At 40.3% G+C, this 24,205-nt stretch overlaps 2 protein-coding genes across 10 annotated transcripts in view; one reads left to right on the top strand and one right to left on the bottom strand.

Moving 5' to 3' along the window:
- Window positions 1-15: 15 nt before the first annotated feature.
- ORMDL1 (ORMDL sphingolipid biosynthesis regulator 1) lies at window positions 16-5,957 on the bottom strand. 3 transcript variants are annotated; one of them, XM_062610045.1, is made up of 4 exons: window positions 5,830-5,957; window positions 4,606-4,803; window positions 2,691-2,842; window positions 16-1,455 (listed from the first exon to the last, which is right to left on the bottom strand). In XM_062610045.1, the coding sequence occupies exons 2-4, from the start codon at window positions 4,777-4,779 to the stop codon at window positions 1,320-1,322; spliced, it is 462 nt and encodes a 153-aa protein (XP_062466029.1). In that variant the 5' UTR covers window positions 4,780-4,803; window positions 5,830-5,957; the 3' UTR covers window positions 16-1,319. The 3 variants fall into 3 exon arrangements, with proteins under 3 accessions (XP_062466029.1, XP_062466030.1, XP_062466028.1); XM_062610046.1 differs by having other exon boundaries at window positions 4,606-4,799; window positions 5,830-5,947; XM_062610044.1 differs by lacking the exon at window positions 5,830-5,957 and having other exon boundaries at window positions 4,606-5,139.
- A 233-nt stretch (window positions 5,958-6,190) lies between these two features.
- PMS1 (PMS1 homolog 1, mismatch repair system component) overlaps window positions 6,191-24,205 on the top strand; it is a 45,314-nt gene continuing 27,299 nt past the window's right edge. For 2 of the 7 annotated variants that reach the window (XM_062610022.1, XM_062610017.1), the window contains exons 1-5: window positions 8,461-8,712; window positions 9,350-9,503; window positions 13,496-13,678; window positions 15,722-15,824; window positions 17,394-17,557. In XM_062610022.1, coding sequence (XP_062466006.1) covers window positions 8,516-8,712; window positions 9,350-9,503; window positions 13,496-13,678; window positions 15,722-15,824; window positions 17,394-17,557 — 801 coding nt within the window. In that variant the 5' untranslated portion in view covers window positions 8,461-8,515. Of the gene's footprint in view, window positions 6,319-6,442; window positions 6,823-8,459; window positions 8,713-9,349; window positions 9,504-13,495; window positions 13,679-15,721; window positions 15,825-17,393; window positions 17,558-24,205 lie in introns of those variants that run through there. The other 5 variants (XM_062610021.1, XM_062610019.1, XM_062610018.1 and 2 more) reach the window with 5 other exon arrangements.

The raw sequence follows: 24,205 nt of genomic DNA, 5'->3' as shown, positions 1-24,205 counted from the left end.
TAAACAGCCAGCAAATTATCCTTGCAAGAACAGAAGTATGCCACTGTGGGCTTTATTTTTAACTTTTTTCCAGCTCACTGGCTGTCACTGCAACCCAAATGCAAATGAAGTCTTAAACAGAGCCCTCTGTCAAACCTGAGCTGGTTTTGATTGGCAGATCTCAATATTCATCCTTTTCCAAGACAGAGAAATTAAATGCTCAGAGCTCTACAAGTACCTCCTTTCACTCTTAATTCCAGAGTTGATTAAACACAAGATTACTCCATACCCTAACAACACAGCATCCCCCACATTTCCAAGACATGCAAATCATCTATAACTTTTTCTGCAAAATCACACAGTTAGTCCATGTGATTTGCCTATTCACCTACTTCTAGTTTGGCTTCTATTCTAACTCAGGACCTACACAGAGTTTGTCTTCTGTGTTCCAACTTGGTTGCTCTATAATGGAGCAGCCTCTCCTCCACCAGCAGCAGCAACCCCTTCCCCCACCATCACACATCTCTCAGCTACTGAAAAATAACCAGTCAGAAAACAGTCAAAAATTCACACCATGAAAGAAATTTCAGAGTCTCAGAATGTGCCACTTAAGTCAGTACCCTGGCAAGCAAATGAGATCAACGCAACAGTGGCAGCTTCTAAAAGCATACAGAAACTGAGCTATTGAGTTGATGTAGAAGTCCCCTAAGCTGACATTTAAGGACTTTTTTGGTCACTGTGACAAAAGAATAATCACAAGAACAGGTAAGGCATGACTGATCCCATCAGCTTATGCTGGCTGTCACAGTACGTACTGCAAGACAAACCTTTACAATGCAGGAACAAGTACAACCACCTACAATCCACACAGCAGAAACTAGGTACTCTCACTCAACCTAAGACTACAGCCTCACCAGTTCGTGTGTGGAGAATCCTGGATTTACATATAAAGTTACCATTTGCATTATGGTTGACTGGGTGTTTGCAAAACACTGCTCTCTACTTCCAGCTGATACTCGCTGTTACTTCCTTACAGGTCACTTGCATCATACAGGCATACATACAGTCTCTGGGATTTCACTTTAGAGCTGGGCCTGCCCAGCTCTTCATGGAAATCTTTCTTATAAATGTTTCCAATTCACGTGTAGGTGTTTGAAGGCATCTTCTTGCAAACTCAACTTTCATCCCAGACAAAGCTGCAGGACGTAGGAATTGTATCTCAGCTGTAAAAGCATCTTTCATTGAATACAATTAGACACTAGGCACAGCAGACTACTCGACTCCTTCCCCTGGGGAGCAGCAGCAGCCGTGTCAGGGGTGGTCAGTGTCAAACCTTCTGCTTAGTATTTATTGATGCCAAAGATTCGAACACCATGCAACTGTGGCAGCTTGGGGATGAGCACGGTCAGGAGGGAGGTCGTGTTGAGAATAAAGTGTGTTGAATCATACTTTGTGTAGAAACTCGCCAGGAAGTACCTGTGGTAGAAAGGGGAGCAAACTTAGCTGATGACACCCTTGTCTGAAAAAACAGACAAAGTTAAGTAGAAGAAAGTGCTTTAGTAATCAGTACTAATTTACTGGTTAATTGCCTTTCTATTTCTATACTCAGTATCTCACCTGGGGCTCTAGGATATCTACAGCACAATTATGGACCTCTTCTTCCCACCCTTCTCACAGCAGTGAAAAGCAACTCCCAGGCAGTGTCTTCCTCCAGCACTTCCTCCCACCCCTCAAGCTGGAATCTGACTTCTGCAGCTACAAGCCTCATTTATGATATGGGTTTTAAGCACTTACACCAAAATCATTGCAGTTCTGCTACCCTAGCAAGCTGAGCAAGGAAACATTTGACATTTTTCAGTGCAAAAATCTCCTATGCTGAGCACATCTGCGATAGGTATGACTTTAAAATGATTCTGATCTGGCGGATGTTTCCAGAACTATTTTTAAGCTAGTCCACAACCTGTTCAACTGCAAGAATAAGAAAATGTGCCTCAGAAAATCAAATTCACTACCAACCTCTTTACACTTTGAGCTAATAATTCCATCTCACTCTTTGCAAAAACTAGTCACAGAAATAAGGCTATCACATTGTTTTGGTTTTGTTTTTTCCCCAGCAAAATGGAGACATTGATTCAGCTACTTATGCATTATTAGTGCACGAAGAGAACCACACACAAGTATTACAAATACAAAACCAACTTCCTAAACACGATGCAGGATCTTCCCCCTGCCTCCCTGCCATGCAAGTGGACAACTTCCTTCAGAGAAAAACAGAAAGACTTTTTAAAGTTGGATATTAAATAGGTGGTGTTACACACTGTGCCTTTGTCAACAGAGACAGGCAGGGTAGGATTTCTCATCTATTTACACAACTAATTTAAATAGAAGGCAATCTGTACAAAGCAGAACTGACATGCAAAATCCTGGACCCCATTCAGTGAAGGCTGCCACACTCCTTAGCACTCACAAGTCACTAAAGTGCTAATAAATGCTGTCATGTGCCAAAGGAGTGAACTGGAGTGTCAAAAGCTGCAGGAAGAAAGATTGTTGATAACCTGTAAACATGTGCTCCCTACCCCTGTGATGTAGAAACACACAAACAAGTGAGGAAAAAAAAAAAATGCTTTTACAATGTAAACTGCAACCCATTTGCAGCTTTTCAAATCACATTTTTATAATTCAGTTAATCCAGAATACAGTTTTGAACTCACAGAATTATAGGAGAGATTGTGAAGAATTTTCTTGAAGATGTAAATTGTACTCCATAATCCAGTTGTTCCCAGTGTGTTAGTAGCCTAGCTTTCCCCTGATCCGGTGTTTCAAAAGGAGTTCCCTTTACTGCATGCAAAAACACATACATTCCCTGGGGAAAATGAAAAGGGAACACAGTGGCACTTTTAGCTATTTTTTTTTTTTTTTTTAGTAATTTCTACATTGTTCAATGCATTGTAAAAACGGAGAGTAAAAGCATTCTCAGCCTGGTCTCAGCATTCTCAAAGCTGCTGGTTTGTAATGACAAATTATCACAGAGGAGGGAAGAGAGAAGATGTGATTTGCCCCAGATTGTGCAGTCAGTGGCACAGTCAGAATTAAAGACAAAGTCTGTGTGACATCCAATCCACTGCCTTGTCTTCGACATGAGATGACAAAAAAATTGCATGAAATGAAGACAATTTTAACCAGTACTGCCACAAGCTCAGGGCTGCTGCGGTGTATTACCACTTACCTAACATAGTGTTAAGTCAGTTAGGAGGTAGAGTCTGCACAAAGCAAAATCTACCTACAAATAATGCCAACATTACAAGAACTTTAACGCTTTCTTAGCCCCACACCAGCTTCAAACACTTGTAAGCTGACTACCAGCAAGCTGTTGAGTATCATCTGTCCATCTCTTTGCTGTTTCTTCTTTACCACATTGGACTTCACTTATGATTGTTTCTATCTGATGGGAACACACCATGTGTACCCTGTTCCAAGAGATCAATGTGGGCCTACTGATTTCAAACAGGGGAGTCTATCCGCTTCCAGATTTAACAAACATTTGTTTTCTATCAAACTGAGCACATCAACTCCAAGCAAGAGTCTCTACCAGAAAATATCAAAGACTTCCTTTTCTTTCTTTCAGGTCCTTTCTTATGCACATACAGAAATGAATATTATAGAAAGCTTTATATAGAAAACATTTATTTTGAATTCTTATAAATGAAGTGAAATCTGAGCAAGTCACTTGAAATCATTTTCCCTTTTTCTTTTTTGGACCCCCCTGACTGTTAACTTAAGCAAATTCATTAATTTGCTTAATGATGTTTGTAGCGTCTCATTTTTAATACCTAAACCAAGAAGGCACTTTTAGAACAGATCCATATTCTTACTTCGTATTTTATTTTGCACTGGTAGTTGCAGAAAGGAGCACCAGAAATGCTTTCAACATCAGCTAAGAGTTTTCCAGTAGTGGAAATCCAAGATTTTGTTGTTTGTCAAACCATTCAAAGATTTGTTTCCCAAAAAGTACCATTTAAATGCTGAAATATGCAAAAGTCCAGTTTATACTTATCTTCTAGGGTTCCACTAGTACTTGCCAGTGCATGCTCTCATCCCTGTTGTCATTATAGCTACTTGTTATAATGAATTCGGTAAGGCATTTGGGAAATATTTAGTAATATTCATCTCTGCCAAGCATCATCTTCCCAAGACAGGCATGTCTGATGCTGACAACGATACCGTACACAATGCTCTACTGATGCTTACAATTAGTTTTAAACCTATCTACAAAAATAAAAAGCTTGAATAAAAATCACTTTATTTTTCACAGGATTCAAGAGGATATTATTCCACCTCAGCCTTTAAAGTGAATGATCATCTTCCTAAATACAGAAGAAGCTATCATTTTGTTAAGGCTTCTTCGCTGTTAATCTCAGAAAGCTGTATTAGCATAAAATGCTGGATTATGGCCCTCTTTTCATACATCACTTGTCCTCCCCAAACCAGCCAGCTCATTTGTGGATAAGCCAAGCAGAGATGGGATTTCATTATCCATACAACTTGGCTATTTTTCTCTTCTCCTGCCACTAAAAATAAGTATGCACGAACAACTTCTCAAACTCTGTTACAAGAGAGGGTACTTACCAGGTTGTGAATCACATTTGTTAAAGTCCAGGCGACAGGCACACTAAAGAAAGGAATGCTGAGCAAGACAATGTGCAGCAGGCCAACTCCGAGCGCATACGTCAGCCACATTCCACGACTGTTCATCACCCGTGTGTTTGGATTTACCTCGCTGTGGGCAACGCCTACGTTCATTTTTACCCTATAGAACAAATCTGTCTGAAGAGTGAGACTACTGTTATAGACAGTACTTAACATGTACAGGTTTCAGATTGGATAATGGATGTTTTAAATCAGCAGGTCTGGCAGCAAAACAGTGCATAAGCCAAGATATACCTCAAGATCTCCAAAGTATGGTTTATAGAGAAGTCATAACAAAAAGGGCTGTTAGGAACCATTTGTTTTTAAAATGCCCAAACAAATAAACCCCACAGTCTTGCTACAGAAGGGACATTTCAAAAAGAATAGCAAGCTGTGCTCTTGTTACCTAAAGTTGCAAACCTGTATGAAATCCAGCTTTGTAACTCTTGCCCTCTAAATTTTTTTCTCCATCCACAATATCTGCAGTTCTTACCCTCCTCTCATATCAATTTTCCTCCTCTTTCCTGCTCATGTAATGGCTAGTGAAGAATTCTGCATATATCAACTGCCCTGCTACCTGCCCTACTGCTATAAAGAACAAGGACTGATTGACGCTTTTCTTGCAGCAGAGTGCAGATTTCAGATTTCCTCCTCTCCCCACCTGCTAGTTTTCAGACAGGCATTTCCATCTTTCAAATCTGGATGAAATTAGCCAATGGGTTTTCTAAGTGACAGCCATACACAGAGATATAGAGAACAACTTCATAACACTGATTTCACCAGGAGATAGACAACTTACAGTGAATAACACTGTATTAGAATCTGTACTGATAATTATAAAAAATAATTCCGTATTTCATACTCACATGATCTGTGAGACTATTTATATTGTTATGGGCCTGGGATGGAGACTTTTTACTTCCTTCTAAATCAATCTACAAAGCACTGGTTAATCAACAAAAATAGCTTGCTTTTGGTATGAAGTTTGTTTCTTACGCTGGCTCAGTGCCACGAGATGCTGGTATTATAGCAATATTTTGCAATATTAACAGTGGACTATAAAAATAGATGCGATGAACCTGAAACTGAACCGTGACAGTGCTGACTTTAATCAATACTTATCGCAAAGTCTTTCAAGCCGTGCACTCACAGGGAACACATTACCTGAGACGTGTGAAGTGAGGTTGTTCCTCCCTCCCTAGGATACAGCACCGCCGCTGAGCAAGTACCTGCACACACACTTTCACGTTACCTTCCACCTTGCCCTATCTTTCCTATTTTCTAACTTAACCAGACTGACCCGCCCCCTCACCCAGCCCGCCAGACCCGTGCTTTCCCTCACAGCGGCACGGAAAAAGCAGGACCCTTCGCCTCCACGCACAGACGGCTCCCTTCCGGCCACGCACCATGCGGACTCCCCGCAACCCATCCTCCGGCCGCCCCAGCCCAACGGGCCCCGACGCGCGCCTCAGGGCTGGGCTCGGCTGCAGCTGCCGACCACCCCGGGGCCTGCTCGTAAGCACAAGCAGCGACCCGGCCCATCTTCCCGCCCTTCGCCTCCCGAGCGCAGCCCCACCTTTCTGGGCACCCACGGGCCGCGCTGGGACCGCGGCCGCCGAGAAGCAGAGGCGGAACGCTAGCCGCGGGCCGCAGGTAGAACCGGCCGGCCGCCCCGTGGGCGGTGCTGCCGCGGAGGGGAGGGGCCCGGCTAACTGCCCGCACCGCCCACCGCGCGGCAGCGGCGACGGCAGTGGTTAGCAGGGAGTGGGGTGGTGCGGTCGCGGAGGAAGCGCGGCCGCGGAGCCTGCTGGGGGGCGGGCGCCTGGGAAAGGCCGAAGGGTGCGGAGCTGCTGCCTCCCCTTGGGTCCTGGCCGGGCGACGACGCTTTTTGCCTCTGGCAGCTGGCTTCACCTTGGCGGGAACTGCTGCTGCCCAGGGACGGGCTAGGGCCTAGGGTGAGGCCTGGGCCTGGCTGGGCGCGGCGTCCCGCTCCCCTCTCCCTGCGGGACCAGGCCCCGTGAGGACCGAAGTCAGCAAGCCGGGCCCTCCCCTCAACTCCCCTCATCTTGTCGCCCTGTGGCGACGCGAGCTTAGTCCCCCGTGCTTTTTGTAATGAAAACCGGAACCGGGAGCTGGGGACTGTTGGTGCGGTTTTAGGTAAACTCGTGTGACCGCCGCGGGTTTTATCTGCAGCTTTTGTCCCTTTCGTTTCCACCGAACCGGTGGACTCCTGAGGAAGGTGGCTGTGGGAGGGGGGTTGGGGTCCTGCCCTACAAATCTGTGAGGCTGCGACTGTGAAGTTTATGGAGGTTTTGTCTGCAGTTTATCTGCTGTTGTGTAGTATTACAGCTGTCTAGAGAGCCCCTGTTGCAGGAGTGTCTGACTTTACTTAGAGGGGTAAATGAACTGCATTCAGTGATGATGCCCAAGGACAGAAACCACTGTCTTCCCACCGAGCACAGATTATAGTATGTCTGCCTAGTGAACAGTTATAATAGTAACATGGCTTGAGCTGAAATATGTATGTTTAATATCAGATATAAGGCAGAAGTTCTTCCCTGTGAGGGTGCTGAGGTGTTGGCACAGGGTGCCCAGAGAAACTGGCTGCCTCATCCCTGGCAGTGTTCAAGGCCAGGCTGGACACGGCTTGGAGCAACCTGCTCTAGTGAAAGGTGTCGCTTTGGAACTGGATGAGCTTTAAGGCCCCTTCCAACTCAAACCATTCTATGTTCTTTTAGCTGAAAGTAATCAAGGATTGGATGTATTTGCATAGGTAGCAAGTACCAGCAGGTGCCCCCGAGATGTGGCCAGCATGGCTTTATGTCCTCCCATCCAGTGAGCAGTTGGCACAGGGCCCTGCACGGGGTGTTTGGGTCCAGGGGAGGGGAGGGTAGTCCTGGGACTGGTTTCTTTCCCAAACCATCTGCATCAGTAACACCTCATGGACAGTTTGTCTTTGGGATCTGTAATGTTTCCCTTTTAAGACCCTCCCTTTTCTTAATGTCTTTTGGTAAAGATACCCAGCTCCGATCTGGTACTTGTCATTGCTAAATCATGAAGCACTTGACACAGGAGCCCTGTATAATGTGTGACTGTGTGGGGAAACCTGCCTCACTGAATGTGTATACATGATTAATATTGGTCTGTCTTCAACAGCCCTATTCTGTGCTCATTTTCCTGTTTGTTTGCTGGAACACATGATTTGTCACATGTTTTTACCACATACGAAAGGCAAACTCCCTTTGGAATATAAATAAGAAGTATAAAGAGAAAATATCTTTGTAGCAGTTCTTAAAAAGCCTTAATGCTGCTTCCTCTTCAAAACACTGTACCTTTTTTTTTGCCAAGTAACCATGTTTTGCTTTTGTTTTTTATGTTTAAAGAGTGGCAGCCCTTAGAAGGACATCAAGGCAGAGAGAAGTGTCCTGTAATTGTTGTTATCAGCTGCATACACCCTGCAGGATGGCAGTGCTCTGGGGTGTTGGTTGCAGGCCCCCACTGTGACCTGACTGTGTTGGGAGGAAATCTGGGTTTGTTCCATTCCTCCACACATGCTCATATCCTTGGGATGGGTGCTGAGTGTGCTATGTCGTCCAGCAGATAGCTTGGACTGAATGAATGGGAAAGCCAGGACTGCTGGGATTTTTTCCCCCTTAACACAACCTAGTAAAGAGCTGCTTTGGAGAGAAGAAACCCAGGTCTGAACTATTCTTGGGTGCAAAGAGCTGTCTAGCAATGCTGTTTGTCCGCCCTTCCTCACACACATGAAAAACTGTGGTTGAGTTCTTTGTGTCACTCTAGAAAGGTTACCAGAGATTTTTCTTGTGTCTGCTTGGGTACTTAAACAGAAATGCATACAAAAATTTGCAGATCCATTTACAATCTTTTGATAGTAGAGTATCTGTGTAATGATGCAGGAATTTTACACACCTTTGAAAGTGTTTTCAGTGGTAAAAACCAGGTATTTCCACTGGCTTTTGATACAAGGCATCTTCAAGTAAAAGATACAGAGGCACAGAAATACACTGACTTGTCTCTGTATGCAGAGTAAGTCAGATCAGAAAGGCAAGGTTATAATTCGGAAGGTTTTTTGTTCCTTTCTTCATTATTGCTAATAGATCTCATTGCCACTGAATATGATTTCTGCATCAGTACCACTGTGCTTCCTCCCTGCTTCTTTCCCAACTCTAAACCAGTTACCTTCAGGTCATATTTCTTCCATGATTTTTTGTATACTGGGGAATTTATTTATCAGTGCTGAAATCAGACCTGGTTCTGAGTAAATATCCTAGCTGAAGACATTTCTGACAAGCACTTTGCATTACCATCTGGTCTGTCTACTTTTGGAATTGCAGGATCCCAGCCATGTTACAATAGTTTAGCAGAGATGAGTACATAAGTGAGAGATAATACACTGTTTTGCTCAGTATTTCTCTGAATTCTTAGAAGCTTTTCATTAGAAGTTTAATCTACTTAAAATAGTGGTTTTTAGTCTAGACGTGTGTTCTGTTTCTTCTACAAGTCAAACTTTTATTGACTGCTCCTACTAACTGCTGCTACTGTATATTGAAAATTGTACTCTTCAGCTGTTTATGCTTCACTCACATTTAAAAGATGCCGTGAAACAATTAATTAGAAGTGTGTATTTGTAATGTGGCTCGTATTTTCTTACCTTTCTACACAGTGTCTCTGAATCTTATTCCACAATGAAACAGCTTTCAGCAGAGACAGTTCGTCTCCTTTCAAGTTCTCAGGTGATTACATCAGTTGTCAGCGTGGTGAAGGAGCTGATAGAAAATTCTTTGGATGCTGGTGCCACAAATATTGATATTAAACTGGTAAGTCCCCTTTCTTTCTCTAACAAAGACTTGAACGTAAAATAAGAGGCAGGGGAATTTGTTCCACTGCAAATGTATTTTTTAGGCTATGAAGGTTTGGGGAATGGTATTAATAGTAGTTATACATACATATTTTAATTTCAACTACAAATGGTCCAAAACCAGTTTTCATTAATGTTTTTGAGGCCCCACCAAAACAGTAAGGCATATTTGTACTCCTGAGTGTATCTTGGGGTAAACGCAGGAACTTCTTTAGTACTTCTTTTTCTACTTGCAAATTAACTTTCCTGACTAATAGTTTGTTCTAAAAGGTGTTGGGCTTAAGTTTTACTGCTAGATTGACATGTTCAATGCTCATTACAAAATACTGTCAGGAAGATGAAAATGGAAACAATAGAAAATGTTGATGGCCATGTTAGATATTGTTATAAATTACCACATGGTGAACTCTGGTTACTGCTAACATCTTATTTTTACAAGATGTTAAAAAAAGTTGGCATATTACTCAAGGATAATTGGGGGGGGGGGGGGGAGGGGGACGGGAACGTGGAGGAATATTGCTTGTAATAAAGAACTTGTGCTTTTTTTCCCCAGATTGGATTAAATGGCAAACATGATTAGTTTCTCTTGCTGCCATGAGTATTTCTGGTTTTGTGGTGGTTTGTCAACAGCTGCTTAGTATCAGCATTTCCTACTTTGCAAGAAAGTGTGTTGTTACAATCTGTATAAATGGATGTATCCAGAATAGCATCCAGTTTCCTTTCCTGCAAATAACAGTGAATGTATAAGCTATTCTTGAATTAAGTGTTAGACAAATGCTCTTAATTAGGAGGGAAATCAATTTTCTGCTTGTTTTTCTGTCCATGTCACTGCTTTCTTTTCTGAATAAGTCTCAAATGCTTTCCATCTGAGTCTCCTGCAGATGTTAAAGAGCATGCTTATTTGCCATTTGCCTTAAGTGAGTTGAAGGTACTTCTGTGATCTGTGATGACCTCTATCATCTCTATATGTAGGCTGAATAGTATCTTGTTTCATGAGTAACTCCAAAGTGAGCAGTTTGTGCACAGTTCTGGGGATAAGATATTAGAGTCAGATCCTGTGAGCTGATCAGTAACTGCAGAAAGTCAACAGGTTTTAGAGCCTTCAGAAATTGTTAGAACAAACCTTGTCTCTTTTACTGGAGTGCCAGTAGAGAGCCATGCAGATAGTGGGTGAAAAGCCCTCTAATTGCTGTGGGTTTCATGCTGCAATAACCAGCTGTTTCCATCATGAGAAGTCCCAAACCAATTAAAAAGAGTATTTTCAACCATTTCTAGTGCATGAGTCATCTCCACTACTCTTAGATTCTTTGTCAGTCCAGGCTAATCCAAATCACTGTATTTCTAGAGCAAACAAACCTGGCTTTACAGAGGTTGTCAGTTTTCAGAGAGTAAACAAGATTTGCTGATTGTTCTTCTGTAGGTTCTAGGGGAGAAGAAGAAACCTGTGCTTTGCACAACTGTAGAACAGTAATACTGAAAAATACTGGATTTTTTTTTTTCTGGGACTTTTAGTAATAATATTTTTATATCAAAGTGCTGTTTTAATGGCATGAAATTTAAATAAGGTCAACCACATAATGACACCCACTCAATGGCCACCTAACTGGATTAGCTCAAAAGCATCAGGGAGAATGGAAACTTTGAAATTCAATTTTACAGCTTGTGGTTGTTTTTTTTTATTTTTGCCTGAAACTTGCAGAATTTTCATTGTTTTAACCTCTTCTAGGTGGATTAGGAAGGCTAGCTGATTTGTGCAGACTGATTCCGTTTGCCTGAGCAAAGACAGGAATGGCTTTTTTGGAGACAGACAAGAGTTAGCCTGCAGGTGGAATGGTTCTCAGGTAGAAACCATGGAATGATCTGTTGTGGTGGGAAGCTTTGGCTAGTGCTTTATTTTTGTTAACTTGTTTGACCAAACTGCAATAGGTGATGTTACTGAGCATCTTTGCACCATGTTATCAATCAGCTTTTACACAACACTGGGAAAACATCAGCTTGTGTTGTAGTTTTAAATAATGCGATATTTAATTTCAGTTAAAAGCCAATCATTTGACTACAAACTGAACTGTGGCCTTCCTGTAAGGTGTTGAGTGGCGTCTATTTATTAATTTGAACCTCAGCTTTGTTACTTTTAGGAATATGAATATGGTGGAGCTTGCATTGTTGTTAGCAGCACAGTCAACTGCCTCTGTAGTATGACTGTGCATTAAGCATATATAGAATTACGTTTTTATACTTGATATGATGTCCTGGCTTCAGGTTAAAGTATGCCAAAAAAACATTGATGCAAGAATGTAATTGCTTGTGTATGGATGAAGAGACTTTGTGGACATCAGGCTGTCTGTTTTCCTGACAGCATCTAACAGCAGGAATTTATGAGGATAATCTGAACAGTCTGACTGAGACCTGCATATTTTAATAGAGACAATGAGGAACAGCCTGTGTTAGTAGTTGCAGCAAAGTTGGGGTTTGAGAACTGTGAATCTTAGCTACAGGTTTTCTACTGTTGTCTGCCTTTTTTACAATGGCCATTTCAGACACTTGTTTCTGCACCTTTTTTTCCAATACATGAAGTGGGAGCTTTAAGCCTTAGAACATTCTCAGAAGAAATTTAGCTCGGGGTTAGGTTCTGTTGTACCCGTGATCGATCCCATCGCCTGAAAAACAAAGGCCTACATCCATCTGCACAGCATTGCTAAACATTTGTGTTTCTTGTAATCCATTCATCTTGCTAATGCAAAAGAAAAGTAACCCAGCAAGCAAAGGGATTATTTGTGCCAGTTTAATAAGCTGAATTGACCTTAGAGCTGTCATGAATTACAGAACTATAGCTGAAACAAAGATGGGACCATGTATCTGTGAACAAAAGAGAAGGGAGTTGAATCATATGGCTATCTGGTGGAGCAACTTAAACATACCATGGGATCGTGATCTCAGTAGTATTTAGGTCATGTAACATGATGGAGGGTGTTATGAAGAATACAAAGTTTAAGCACTGTAATATTTTGCGTGAAACACGTGCAAATAAAAATAGGTAATAGTAGAAAAGAAATAGACTCATTATTGTAACATTCTGATGAAAGCTGGATAGGATAAATCTTGCTTTTCCTAAGCAGTTAAGTGGTTTGGAAGTAAAAATTAGAATGGAAACAGGGATTTCTTGTAAAATGCTCAAAGCCTTCAATAGTGCACACAGCAGCAGGATAGAAGGTTTCTTGTTTGTATCTCCTAATGTGTTTTTATGTTCAGCTGAGATGTATTATGTTTAGCTGAGTTGTGACAGCTTTAGGTTCTGTTTTGCTTTCCAGTGGGAGGATTGTTTTTCACCTGGAGGTAGCTTTAGCACCATTCATTAATGCAGAAAGTGAAAAGTACACGCATTTCTATTTTGTATCAATTAAATATATATATAGTTTTATGCCTACCTTAGAGAACTGTGATGTTTCCTAATGCAGATCATATTTGCACACAGATAATATCTGTAGATACCTTCCTTCTGGTTTTGTGTTATTTTTTTACTTCAAGAAATAACCCTGGGAGCACACTATATTTTTTCATAACTGTTTTCAGTATATGTCCAGCTGGGACAACAGGGTTAGTTGTGATTAATCAGTCAGCTTTCTGTGAGCAGCCATCATGTGCTCTGCACAGCATCAGTGGTGGCAGCCACTCATTCAAGATACCCTTTCTAAGCAAAACCAGTTTTAGGGTTGCCTGGATGTATTACGCACTACAGCACGTTTTTCTGTATGTTGCATCATAATCTTTCAAAGAGCCAGGCATGCTTCTGTGAAAGAAGTTTAGTGATCCTGCAGCTCCAATAACTTTCTCTTTCTGGCCTGTGATTCTACAAATAAGCAAGCTAGAAGCTGTAACCTTAACTGCTTCAGATTTGTCTTTCTATTCATTCAGTCTTTCTAGTGCTCAATTAATGCTTTGTTCTTTTTCTAGGAGAATTATGGGTTTAACAAAATAGAAGTAAGAGACAATGGCAGTGGAATCAAGGTTGCTGATGTTCCAGTTATGGCAATTAAACACTACACCTCAAAAATAAGCTCTTCTGAGGATCTTGAAAGATTGACAACATACGGTTTCCGTGGGGAAGCTTTGGGATCAATTTGCAGTATATCAGAGGTAAGTAGTTGCTATAAATGTGTTGAATCTCTTGTTTCATGATTATTTTTGTGTGTGATTGTTAAAATATCAGTGCAAAGACTTTAAATTTGTTCCAGCAGCCTGTCAGTGGTATGTTTTCTGAATAATTTGGCTTGTGTATGCTGTGTTTTACCTGCTCACAGAAGTCATGTCATACAGTTAAGAAGCAGTATGGATTTCTTGTTGGTGTCAGTCCTGCCCTTCTGTCATACTCCAGCACTCCATTTATTTTCCTCAGTCCGAAAAGTTTGGAGATAGGTTGCTTAGTGTTTTTCAGGGTAGAGATAATGATTCCTTATATATACACATATAGATACATGATTCCTTAAAACACTGGCTTAACCTTCTTAGTGTTTAGTAACAAATATAATGTCAAAGGGTATGGTGGAGTTTGCTCCTTGAATTAGGGTAAATCAAAATGAGGTGGTGGCCAGGAGAAATAATTTTAGGGAACTGATGGCCCACATAGCTACCATTCCAGTAATGATTTCTGCCTTGATGTTATCTAGGTGATTGGCAGTCATGGGATGTTGATGGGCTCCATATTGCACTCTGACATGTGCATGAGTGCAGTTGCACAAACTTTGTTGTCTGTATGAGTAAACAGGAACCTGTGCCCTGATCTGAGTCTGATCCATATGTTTGTGTTAAGAGGACTGACAGTGTACTGATATTTGGGATTTAACTTGTTGGCTGAAAGTAAGTACATTTGTTCAAAACCATCTGAAAAATGTTCAGTGTTAAGGGCACAGCATCTACCTGTTCCATTGTGCTCTGCCTTTCTGTATTCATGTTGTGCAAAGGTCAAGGTTCAGATTCTTCTGTCAGCCAAGCATTAGATCCTGTATGACAATACTGATAACCGTGTCTGATTATAACCACCAGCTGTCAAGGCCAGGAGAGATGTTACAGCTTGAATCCTTGCTACCTTGGGCTATATTCATTCTGCAGTAAGCAGAAGTGGGTTGTGTTTTGGATGGAGATTTCCAAAGATGCTTTCAGAAGTGTTGGTGTTTTGACAGATGATGGTGGACCTCAATCATTGGCTCTTTCTAATGAGTTGTCAGAGCAGAATGCCATCTGTTCTGTCTTTATAATCAGCTCTATGGTACATTTCATAAGAGATGGGAGGTTGCCTGAGTGTATCAAGTACTTTAATAGGTATTACTTTAAACTTTGAATCAGTAATTATGTTTATTAAATGCTCCTGACATTAATTGCATTCTGCCTGCCCAAACTGCCCCCTGAAGTTTCAGTTAAGAGGTAATTTGCTATTGGCCCTTAAGTAGGTCTGTAATACTGTCAGTTCCATGTAATCAAGTACTGTTTTTTCTCTCTCTAAGAGGCATGGCTGAACTCTGAATGATTCATAGGAGGCACTAAAATAAACCATAATATCCTGAAGCTCTGTGTGTGTGATAACCTTTACGTCTCTCAGGTGGTTAAAGTGCACTGATTCTATTGTTTAAAATGTTGATACCTCAACTCAGGGAACTGTAGTTTTATTTAACTTCTGGTTTATGACTGGCCTGGCTAAAGCTGATCTGTTTATTACCTTAATAGCTTACAAAACATGCTACCACTGATTGCTAGATACATGTGGGTGCAGAAAGATAATGTACTGTTTGTTTGATAGTAGTTGTGTTTGTGAAATCTCACATGAATTTAAGAAGCTGTCATAGTGTGCCTTTTCTCATAAATGATGAAAAGGCAAAATTATCAATAGATTTAGTTGTTTGTTTAACCTGTTTTAGAATAGAAGATATAGGAGTGTGTGTTGTAGGTAGTATGAATTGCTATGTGTGGTAGAAATGCATGGCTTTTAGTTAAATGGATAGAAAAATAAGTAATAGTACAGGATATGACTGAGAAACACCCATAGAAAAAACTTTATAAACTAATTAAATGTAACTGGTGAGTAAACTAATGCAATGATAAGTGTGGCAGTAAAGCTTATCTGAGCTCCTGCTGAACTTTGTGAATTCTTCATCAACATATTTTTCTTAAAATCGCTCTTTTCAGGTTTTGATCACAACAAAGACAGATGCTGACGATATCAGCACTCAGTATGCTTTGGATAGCAAGGGGCATGTAGCTTCGAAAAAGCCTTCTCACCTTGGACAAGGTAGGATGTTCTGATATTGCACTGTGACAGAAATATTTTATGTTTCTCTGAGGCTCTATTCGATGTTGAAATACCTGTTCTGTACTTGAAAGCCGAGTATGAAATCTTTTCATCTGCAAACGTGTCTTGCCTTATGTCTGTCAACTGAGGATGTGTTATCGTAAGAAATAATATGTCTTGTAAGTTGCTTTAGATAGTAATTATAAACTAGCCTCTCCTTCTCTGACTCACTTCTTCAAGTTGTCAGTGGAAATAAAAGCTGTAAAAATTCAATGCCCCAGGTCCAGGCAGACTATATATAAGTATATGAAAGATTTGCTCAGGACTAAAATAACGTTTCTGTATTTATCAAAATCCTCGCTCTAAAGGAGGAAGAGTTGCCTTGCTGCTATGTGAACAAGTTGCAGGAAGCAGCACGGCTACAGGACTAGGCAAAGTCCTAGTTCTTTCTAACCTGCAGGATGTGTATGGTGCTGGCAATCCTGCATGTTTATGTGAAAGATTAAAGGTTGCCTTGACCTTAGAGGTGGCCTTGGTGGTTCAGGCATGGTGCAGGTTTGGGGCAGCATGTCCTTGTGTTCTGCTCAGCCACTTGTTGCTCAGCAAGGACTGTTAAGGTCATGCTGTATCCTCACATTCGCAGTGTGTATTCATAGAAGAGGTGTGCACCTTTCTTGTGACAAGGGTGTGCTCCTTGGGAAGCACTTGCAGCTTTTCCTAGCTGGCTGCTTGTCAATATTGTGCCCACAACCTGCCCCCCAGCTGCTTGCAGTGCTCGTACCCCAACAAGGTCCTGACTACAGTCTGGCACCTCTGCTCAGCACCAACTGGCCACAGGGGACCATTAAGCCAGAAGAAGCTGCCGAGGTCCAGTACACGGGCAAATACTGAAGAAAATTGAGAGCTCTAATTTTAGCCAATATCAATCATTTTCAGGATTTAGACTGTAGTATTTTCCATGGCGGGAAAGCCTGTGGGTTGCATTGCCGTGTCTTTTGTCAAAATTGTTGAAGGATTAACTGAATTCTGTGACATACTTAATACTTTGAAATATCGTTGCGGGCAAGGATTTTGTGATAGTGTTGGTAGATGACTATTCCACCCCTTACTGTGTGTGTTGAACAGAGGTATCTGGCTCTTCAGGAACTACCCTAAAGCAAATGCTTGAGAAAGGCCTTAATAGAGCACAGTGTTCCTTTGTCTCCAGATAAGTCTGATTAGGTTCTAGTATGTTAACTGTTTTACTAATGAAAGTTAACTTAATATGCACTGAAAGTGTCTTCAGCTTTATTTAGTGCTGATTCTCACCACTGTCAGTGTGTATGAAAGAAAGATTAATGCTACAGTCATAACTCTGAATAAAGGAGGGGAATCACAGCACTTGAAGTGCTTTTTGGGAGAGGATGACTGCTAATTTGGTATATTTCTTCTCATGCTAATGTACTCTAATTTAGTATTACTAAGGTTTATTTTGTATGCAGCAGCATACAGATAGGTCTCTGCAATATCCAGTTAGTGGTATCCTTTCATAGTTATTTCTGCTTTTTTTTTTTGGTCACCTGCTTGCAGGTACTACAGTTACAGTTCTAAAGTTGTTTAAGAATCTTCCTGTAAGAAAACAGTTTTATTCAACAAATAGAAAATGTAAGGAAGAACTGAAGAAAGTCCAAGATTTATTGACAGCATATGGTATCATAAAACCAGACCTGAGGATAACCTTAACACATAATAAGGTAATATTTTTCTGTCAGCTGTCTTAAGGATCAGTTTCTGATGACTTACGCAGTTCATCTAATACTTGCATAAAATCTTTCCTCCTTGGGAATTTTCTTTCATCATAGGTTTGTTTCACTTCTTTTTTCCCTTCAGAGAGGTGTATTTATGCTGGTTACAGATTTAGATGATAAACTTCTAAAACTCAGGTTCAGATGGTTTTGGTCTCCTCCAACAGATACCTGGTTAGATATATATATATAAAATATTTTACATGCTAGTAGTGTAAGAATGACTTTACATGTTAGTGGTTAGTAACAGTGGTGGTAGTGGTGGTCTGCAGAACACAGAAGTGAGACCTTACTATGCCATGGGGCCTGATCAAGTGTTAACCTAAGCCAACTGAAAAAACCTCTCAAAAAGGTCAGGGTTATCTTGCTGTATGCTGAGTCATAAAAGCTCAATACATAATGATGGTTCTATTTTAAATAGTTGAAAAATTCAAAACAATTTGCTACATAGATGTAAGTGAGAGTAATGTGTTTTATAACAACAGACTTTTGTTGGGATAGTTGTTCTTTGTTTAGACTTGGAACAGATTCAGAGGCTACTTGGAGGCTACTTTGTCTTCACAGCATATTGAACATAGCTGATTTTATTGGCTGTGCTCCTGCTTGTTTTCCTTTTTTTGAGGAAACCTCTGCTAATGAATTTCCAAGTTGCCACAAAGTGGAGAGGGACATCTTGTGGCAAGATCCCTCAGCAATTCTTTTTCTGTTCCAGAATAATTTTGTTTGATCTTGCTACTGGGCCTGTTCATTGAGCAGTTTTGATCAGTTACTCTTACCAACCAAACATTCACACTTCAGTTCCTTTTCAGTGGGAATGACGAATGACACTGCTTTCTTGAAATGGCAACAGATTGACCATCCTTTTCTGGAGTTATAAAACATGCTCTGACTATATTTATGTATGTATTTCTAAAGAGCAAAGAGTAGAAACTGTGAAAAATAAAAGCCATCCTTGTTGCTATAGAATTAGTATTGCAAAGCTGAGAGTGTAGCTACTTTCAGTCTTACTTCATTGGGACTGCAGAAGGTTCAAAACCAGAGGTTTCAGGGGTGTGCACTTCTTAAGTTGTGTTAAGCTCCCTGATATACCTACCAGTGGTTCACAGTACTGGTCTTAAATGTTGGTTAATAAAACTAGTTTTGCCTTTTAGTGGTGGGTTTTTTTTGCTCTCTCTGAAAAGTTGCAATATTTTTTTTATGATGATATTTTGATTTCATCCCCCTTGATTAGACTGTTACATATCTTGGTTTTCTTTGTTTTCTCTGCTTAGCTTAGTACAATAATGTGTAATAAGTTGATCACATCTCTTTGTCACAATAGTTACTGCAAACATGTTGTGGAGAATGGCACAATAGCCATCACATGTTGGTTTTGACAAACTACCCTATTAGCTTCAGAGATAAATTCTTTAGTACACAGTTTGATTAGGTAAAATAAATCAGTACAGATGCTATCTGCAGGCAGTATCATTCATTGTTATGACAGAGATGATGCTGAGTTTTTGGGCTCTTCATTTTGCACTGCCGGCCTTAGGTTTGTTTTGATCTGTTAGGAGAAGAAGCAAGCAAACGAGAAACTGCTCAAACGTTTTAACACAAGAGGTCGCTCGGTAGCTGTTGCTGAGAAGAGAAAATGAAATCATGCAAAGTCTAGTCAGTCTCTCCGCATGTGTAAATTCTTTGCAATAGTTTGAAAATGCTAATCTTTTAATGCAGATTCCTGTCTTTCTACTGCTGCTATTTCTTGCGAAATAAAACATCACCTACTTCATCATGCCTTTTAAGACGTTTGAAATTGTTAAATTCTACTGAATTGGGTTCTGTGGTTTGTTGTTCTTTTTTTTTGCGGGGGGGAGGGTTGAGGGGTTGGGGGCTGGTTTTGTTTTTGGTTCGTGGAGGTTTTTGTGGTGGTGGCTGTTATTTCTGTTTGAAATGTTTTCAGAGAAAGAATCAACTTACTAGAATGGCTTTATCTTTCACATAGCTCATAGATTATGTATTAGTTTAAGGAAAATGGATATGCATTTATTCAGAGGGATTCCTAGAATTCCAGATTCTTGAGGCTGAGCCAATACTTTCTGTTGCAATGGAAGAAGATACATGTCAGGAGTAAGATCAGGTTCTGAGTTTGAAAAGAGCATGAAGGTAGCAGACATGAGGTATTACAGGAGATGAGGAAAGATGGGTTGAAAGAGAAGAGATAGTAAGTGAAAAAAAGTGTAAATGAAAGTGTATTTCAGAGAAACCTTCAAAATAAATGGCAACACTGGGACATAAAAAACCCCAACAACCGACCAGTCTTTGAACTTATATATTTTGTAAGAAACTAAAGGGGGATGGAAGAAAGCATAGCCCTAGCTTTACTAAGGAAGAATGTAATGAGGTTGAAGCTTTCATAGAGGTGTCTGAAGCTGGGCATCTGAAATGGCTGCCTAATAGATTCTAGCAGAAACTTATTTTAGCAAGTCAAGCACTTATGGAGCTGTTGAATGTATATATTTTATATATATATATATATATATACACACATGTTTTTAGGATCCACAATATGTTACATGTTTTATTTCCACTATGTTTTTTTTTGTAAAGGTGTGCCTTCTGCTTCTGAAAGAGATTTCCAGATTTTTTTTCTTCTTCTTGTGCCACATTTTATCTCTGTATTGGTTAGGAAAATACCACCATTAAGTGTCTGATCTCTTTTCTGTGAAGAACCATAATGCTTTTTCTGCCTTTGGGTTTTTTTTTAGTAAGTAAGAAAATAGGTATCCTTATATTAGTCGTTCTAAGGTTCATTTATTGTGTATTCTCTGTCAGTGGATTTTCAAGATAGAAAACACTTGATTTCTCTTTCTGCTCAGAATGTTTTGTTTGCATTAGCAATAAATAATGAATCACTTTGCAGATCAACCTTTGAAGTACTATTGCTATTTTGACAACTTGGATTAGCTAGTGCTCCTTCTTTTTCTGAAGGTTTATCCTGCCAAGACATTCTTTGAATACTGATAATGTTGATCCTCTTGCCAGTATGGTTATGTTAGAAAGAGGTATTTTTCTTCTTTCATCACCATGTTCCTTGAAAGCATATTGAATAATGAGACAGCCAAATGGAAATAATTTACATGAGTATTCAGCAAGTATATTTAAAGTTAATGTTATCTGAAGGCATGCTAAGAACATTACAAAGTCAGCTGCCGCTTAAATTGTATCAAACTCTTCAGCCCCAAATGCTATGTTCTGGCCACCTATGAGCTCTGGCTATAATTTACCCAAGGTGGTGGGGGGTTCTTCCCCTTAACTCAGTCTTGCAAGCCACTTACAAGTTCAGGAAACGCCTTTGTGTGTTGAAAGGCTGATGAGATGGAATACTTTAATTCTGGTCTAGTTGCCTATATTCCACAAATGCTGAAACAAGAGAGGACACCCAATAACTATACCTGATTTAACAATTTCAGATATGATAGGGCTGAACAAATTATGGCAACAGGTGGTTCAGATGGTGCCTATCAGCAGGTCATACCATATGCAAGTGGTCCCATGTCTTGTGCAAAGCACAGGTGGGCCATAAGGAGACTCAATAAATTTTGCAGCTCCTGTTGAGGAAAAACATGCATAAGGCAGTATTTTTTATCTGGTATTTTTCATGCATAATATTTTGAGGCTTTGCTCACACACAGTTCTGCCTCTAACTGGGTCTTGTTTGTTTGTTAAGAGAATCATGGGTCAAAACTTCTGGATGCAAGAGGTCCATTTTAAATCTGTTATTGTAACTGTGGGTTGTATTTTTCCCCAGACCTCTTTTGTGGTTGGTGTTGACCTAAAGGGTACCATCCTTTTTTTTTTTTTTTTTCTTTGCAGTAACTCTCCTTGTATTTCCAAAGTTGGATAATCTCAACCTACAATCTGTGTTCAATAGTCCAAAACCAGTTTGTTTTCTGTGTCTGAGTTCTCTGTAGTAAGTGTGGAGGTTTTTGAAACAGAGTAAGTGCATTAGGGTAAATTTATCATTTTTAATAGTGCCATCATACTTTGCATTCATTCATTGTGCTTCCAAACTCTACTGTCCCTGTATGTTGAAAAGAGATCTGCATTGAGCAGAAACACCAGCATGTAAGTTCTTTCGTGAGTTGGAAAGGCCACTCTGTTTAATGTAATAATGATAATTTAAGTCCCTCCCTAATCTGTGTGTCTTAAAATTTAAAGAGGAATTATGATTAAGAATCATGATTAAGAATCTGCAGTGCCATGCTTTCATGCAGACCTGGAATACAGCTCAGTGTTTACTCCCATTCATTGTTCAGTGGCTTTGCTGAGAAAGCCAAACAGGGAGTTAATTATGATGTTTTTTGTGCTGAGGACACCTGTCCACTAGGAAATGCGCTGAGACCCCCAACTCGATTTACATCAGGCAGAGAACAGCTGCCAGATGGTAACTACTTTTGGTCACCACCAACCTGGTTGAATTTGAACTGGTGACCCAGAGGTGAAATGCTTTATATCCTATTACTAATTCCTTGAGGTTTCCAGTTTCTCATCCATCACTTTTTTCAAATGACAGCACAGTATATGTCTGAAATCTCAAAACAATTACTGTTTCACATATGTGGGGGTTGTTGCAGAATCTGAGAGGTGCCCTTAGCTCTTGCAAGGCTTTCACACTCACTTTGTAACTTAAAAAAGGTTAGCAGAAAAAGGATGTTTCAAAGCTGCCTGGGAGTTTTCCATCTTCCTTACCAACATACTTTTATTTTTAACTGCTATTTTACAAAAGGCTTTTAAACTTCCTTTTATTTAATGGAATTTACTGTGATGATGTACGTCCTCTGAATGACAGTTTAGGATTAGGAACTGTGTTTTTTTGACAGTAGTTTAATTGTTTGGGAGGTTTTACTTATTTCCCTCCCCCCCCCCCCCCCCCCCCCCCTTCTGCTATGGAATTCAATTTCTGTAAACCCTCATAGATGAACATGTGTGGTTAAAGCAGCCAAAAAACTTGCAGCTCTCTGTAGCCTTTGTAATTCTTGAAAGGCTCTGAAGACGTGTTACCAGATAAAAGGTCTTGGTTCCTTGTAATAATGTTAACTCCTCTCCTGACTTATCTCCCAGCTCCAAATCCAATTTCTCTACTGCATGATGCTCTAGAAAGCCTTTTCATTGAGAAATATCAAAAAAGGGAAATCTAGGCAGGAAACACATGGGAATTTGTAGGATGAATGGTGCTCTGGAACATTACTGTCTTTCAGCAAGTCTCCTTGATAGCTGTAATGCTGATGCCCATGGGGTAATGAGGTGTGTCAGCTGCATCTGATGAGAGGAAAAATGGTGCCTTGAGTTTCTCTTGCATACCTCTAGTGGTAGTTGTCCCACCATAACTTCTGAAATGGGTGGGACACCTGATTCCTCATGGCAAGTATAAAATAGATGGGGAAAATAAATATGATTGTGTAAGGAGTCATGTTACTGTTCTTTAAGCTAAATTGAAATGCTGCTGTGATCTCTGTTCAAGGAAAGATCTCACAAGAGCTCTCTATTGGTCAGATAATTTACCATTGGTTTTAAAACAAGACATCAGTTATGGCATGGAGCTGATAAACAACATCAATGCTTTTCAAAGCTGGGATTTTAAAGAATGTGGTTAGGACTTTATCCTGAACCTTTCTTGATTTTAGCTGATAGGCTTTCTTCCACTGCTGAGAATGTGCCAGCCCGTGCAGCTAGATACAAGGTGATGTCTTGTTTTGGATGTTGCTGCTTGTCTTTGTTCCTGTTTATAAAAACAGGCAGTGTTTTTTTCAGTTATGTTGGAGCCTAATAAACTATCAGGTTTTAGGTCAGGAAAGCTAAGGACAGGATTTTAAAGCAAGTAAAAGAATATTAGACTGTGAAATACAGTTCTCTTTTACAGAGCTAACTCATGTTACCAACCTGCTGTTCATGTACCATGAACATAGAGGTACATAGAGTTACTGTTCATGTACCCTGAACAGTACCTCTACTAAACTTTTACGCCCTTGAGCATTATTACAGAATAAATAACACAAGGATCGTCACAAAACAAATGAAGAAATTAGGGGGTTTCTGGGCAGTAAAAGTCCATTTCATTATGTTACTGTCATTATGTAGTAATAACTTGTAGCATCATGGTTGCACTGAAGTAGTCACAGCCAGCAATAGCATCCAATCCCCAGCTCTAATTAAGGTTTTTCTTTTGTCTGTGATTGCAAATCATTGTGGCTGCTGGTAGAAGTTCTGAAATATAAAGGATAGTTAAGGATGAGGAGTGGCCACATTTTTTCCTCTGTCCTTCCTCGGTATCTGAGGAGACAAATATGAACAGCGCTTACCTACTGCCATATCCCAGAGACCCCAGTGGAAAGAGGTTGCATACTGTTTCTCCACTCTTCATCAAGAAATCCTTCTGGGCTATGTCCCTAAGTAAGAGATGTCTTCATGTGTGCATGTATATTGTCATCCTCCACAAAAGTATGCATATATCCTAGGGCTGGATGGAGTGGAGAAATACATACACATACATGCACATACTTACCTTCTGTGTATGTGCAATAAGTTTTATATACGTTATGACATTTTGAGGACCTA

This window comes from Pezoporus occidentalis, unplaced genomic scaffold, assembly GCF_034315485.1.
Source record: "Pezoporus occidentalis ecotype Australia unplaced genomic scaffold, CSIRO_AGI_Poc_V1 ctg143, whole genome shotgun sequence".
Lineage (NCBI taxonomy): Eukaryota > Metazoa > Chordata > Aves > Psittaciformes > Psittacidae > Pezoporus > Pezoporus occidentalis.
Note: the sequence above shows the minus strand (reverse complement) of the source record. Positions and strands in the feature narration are given on the sequence as shown.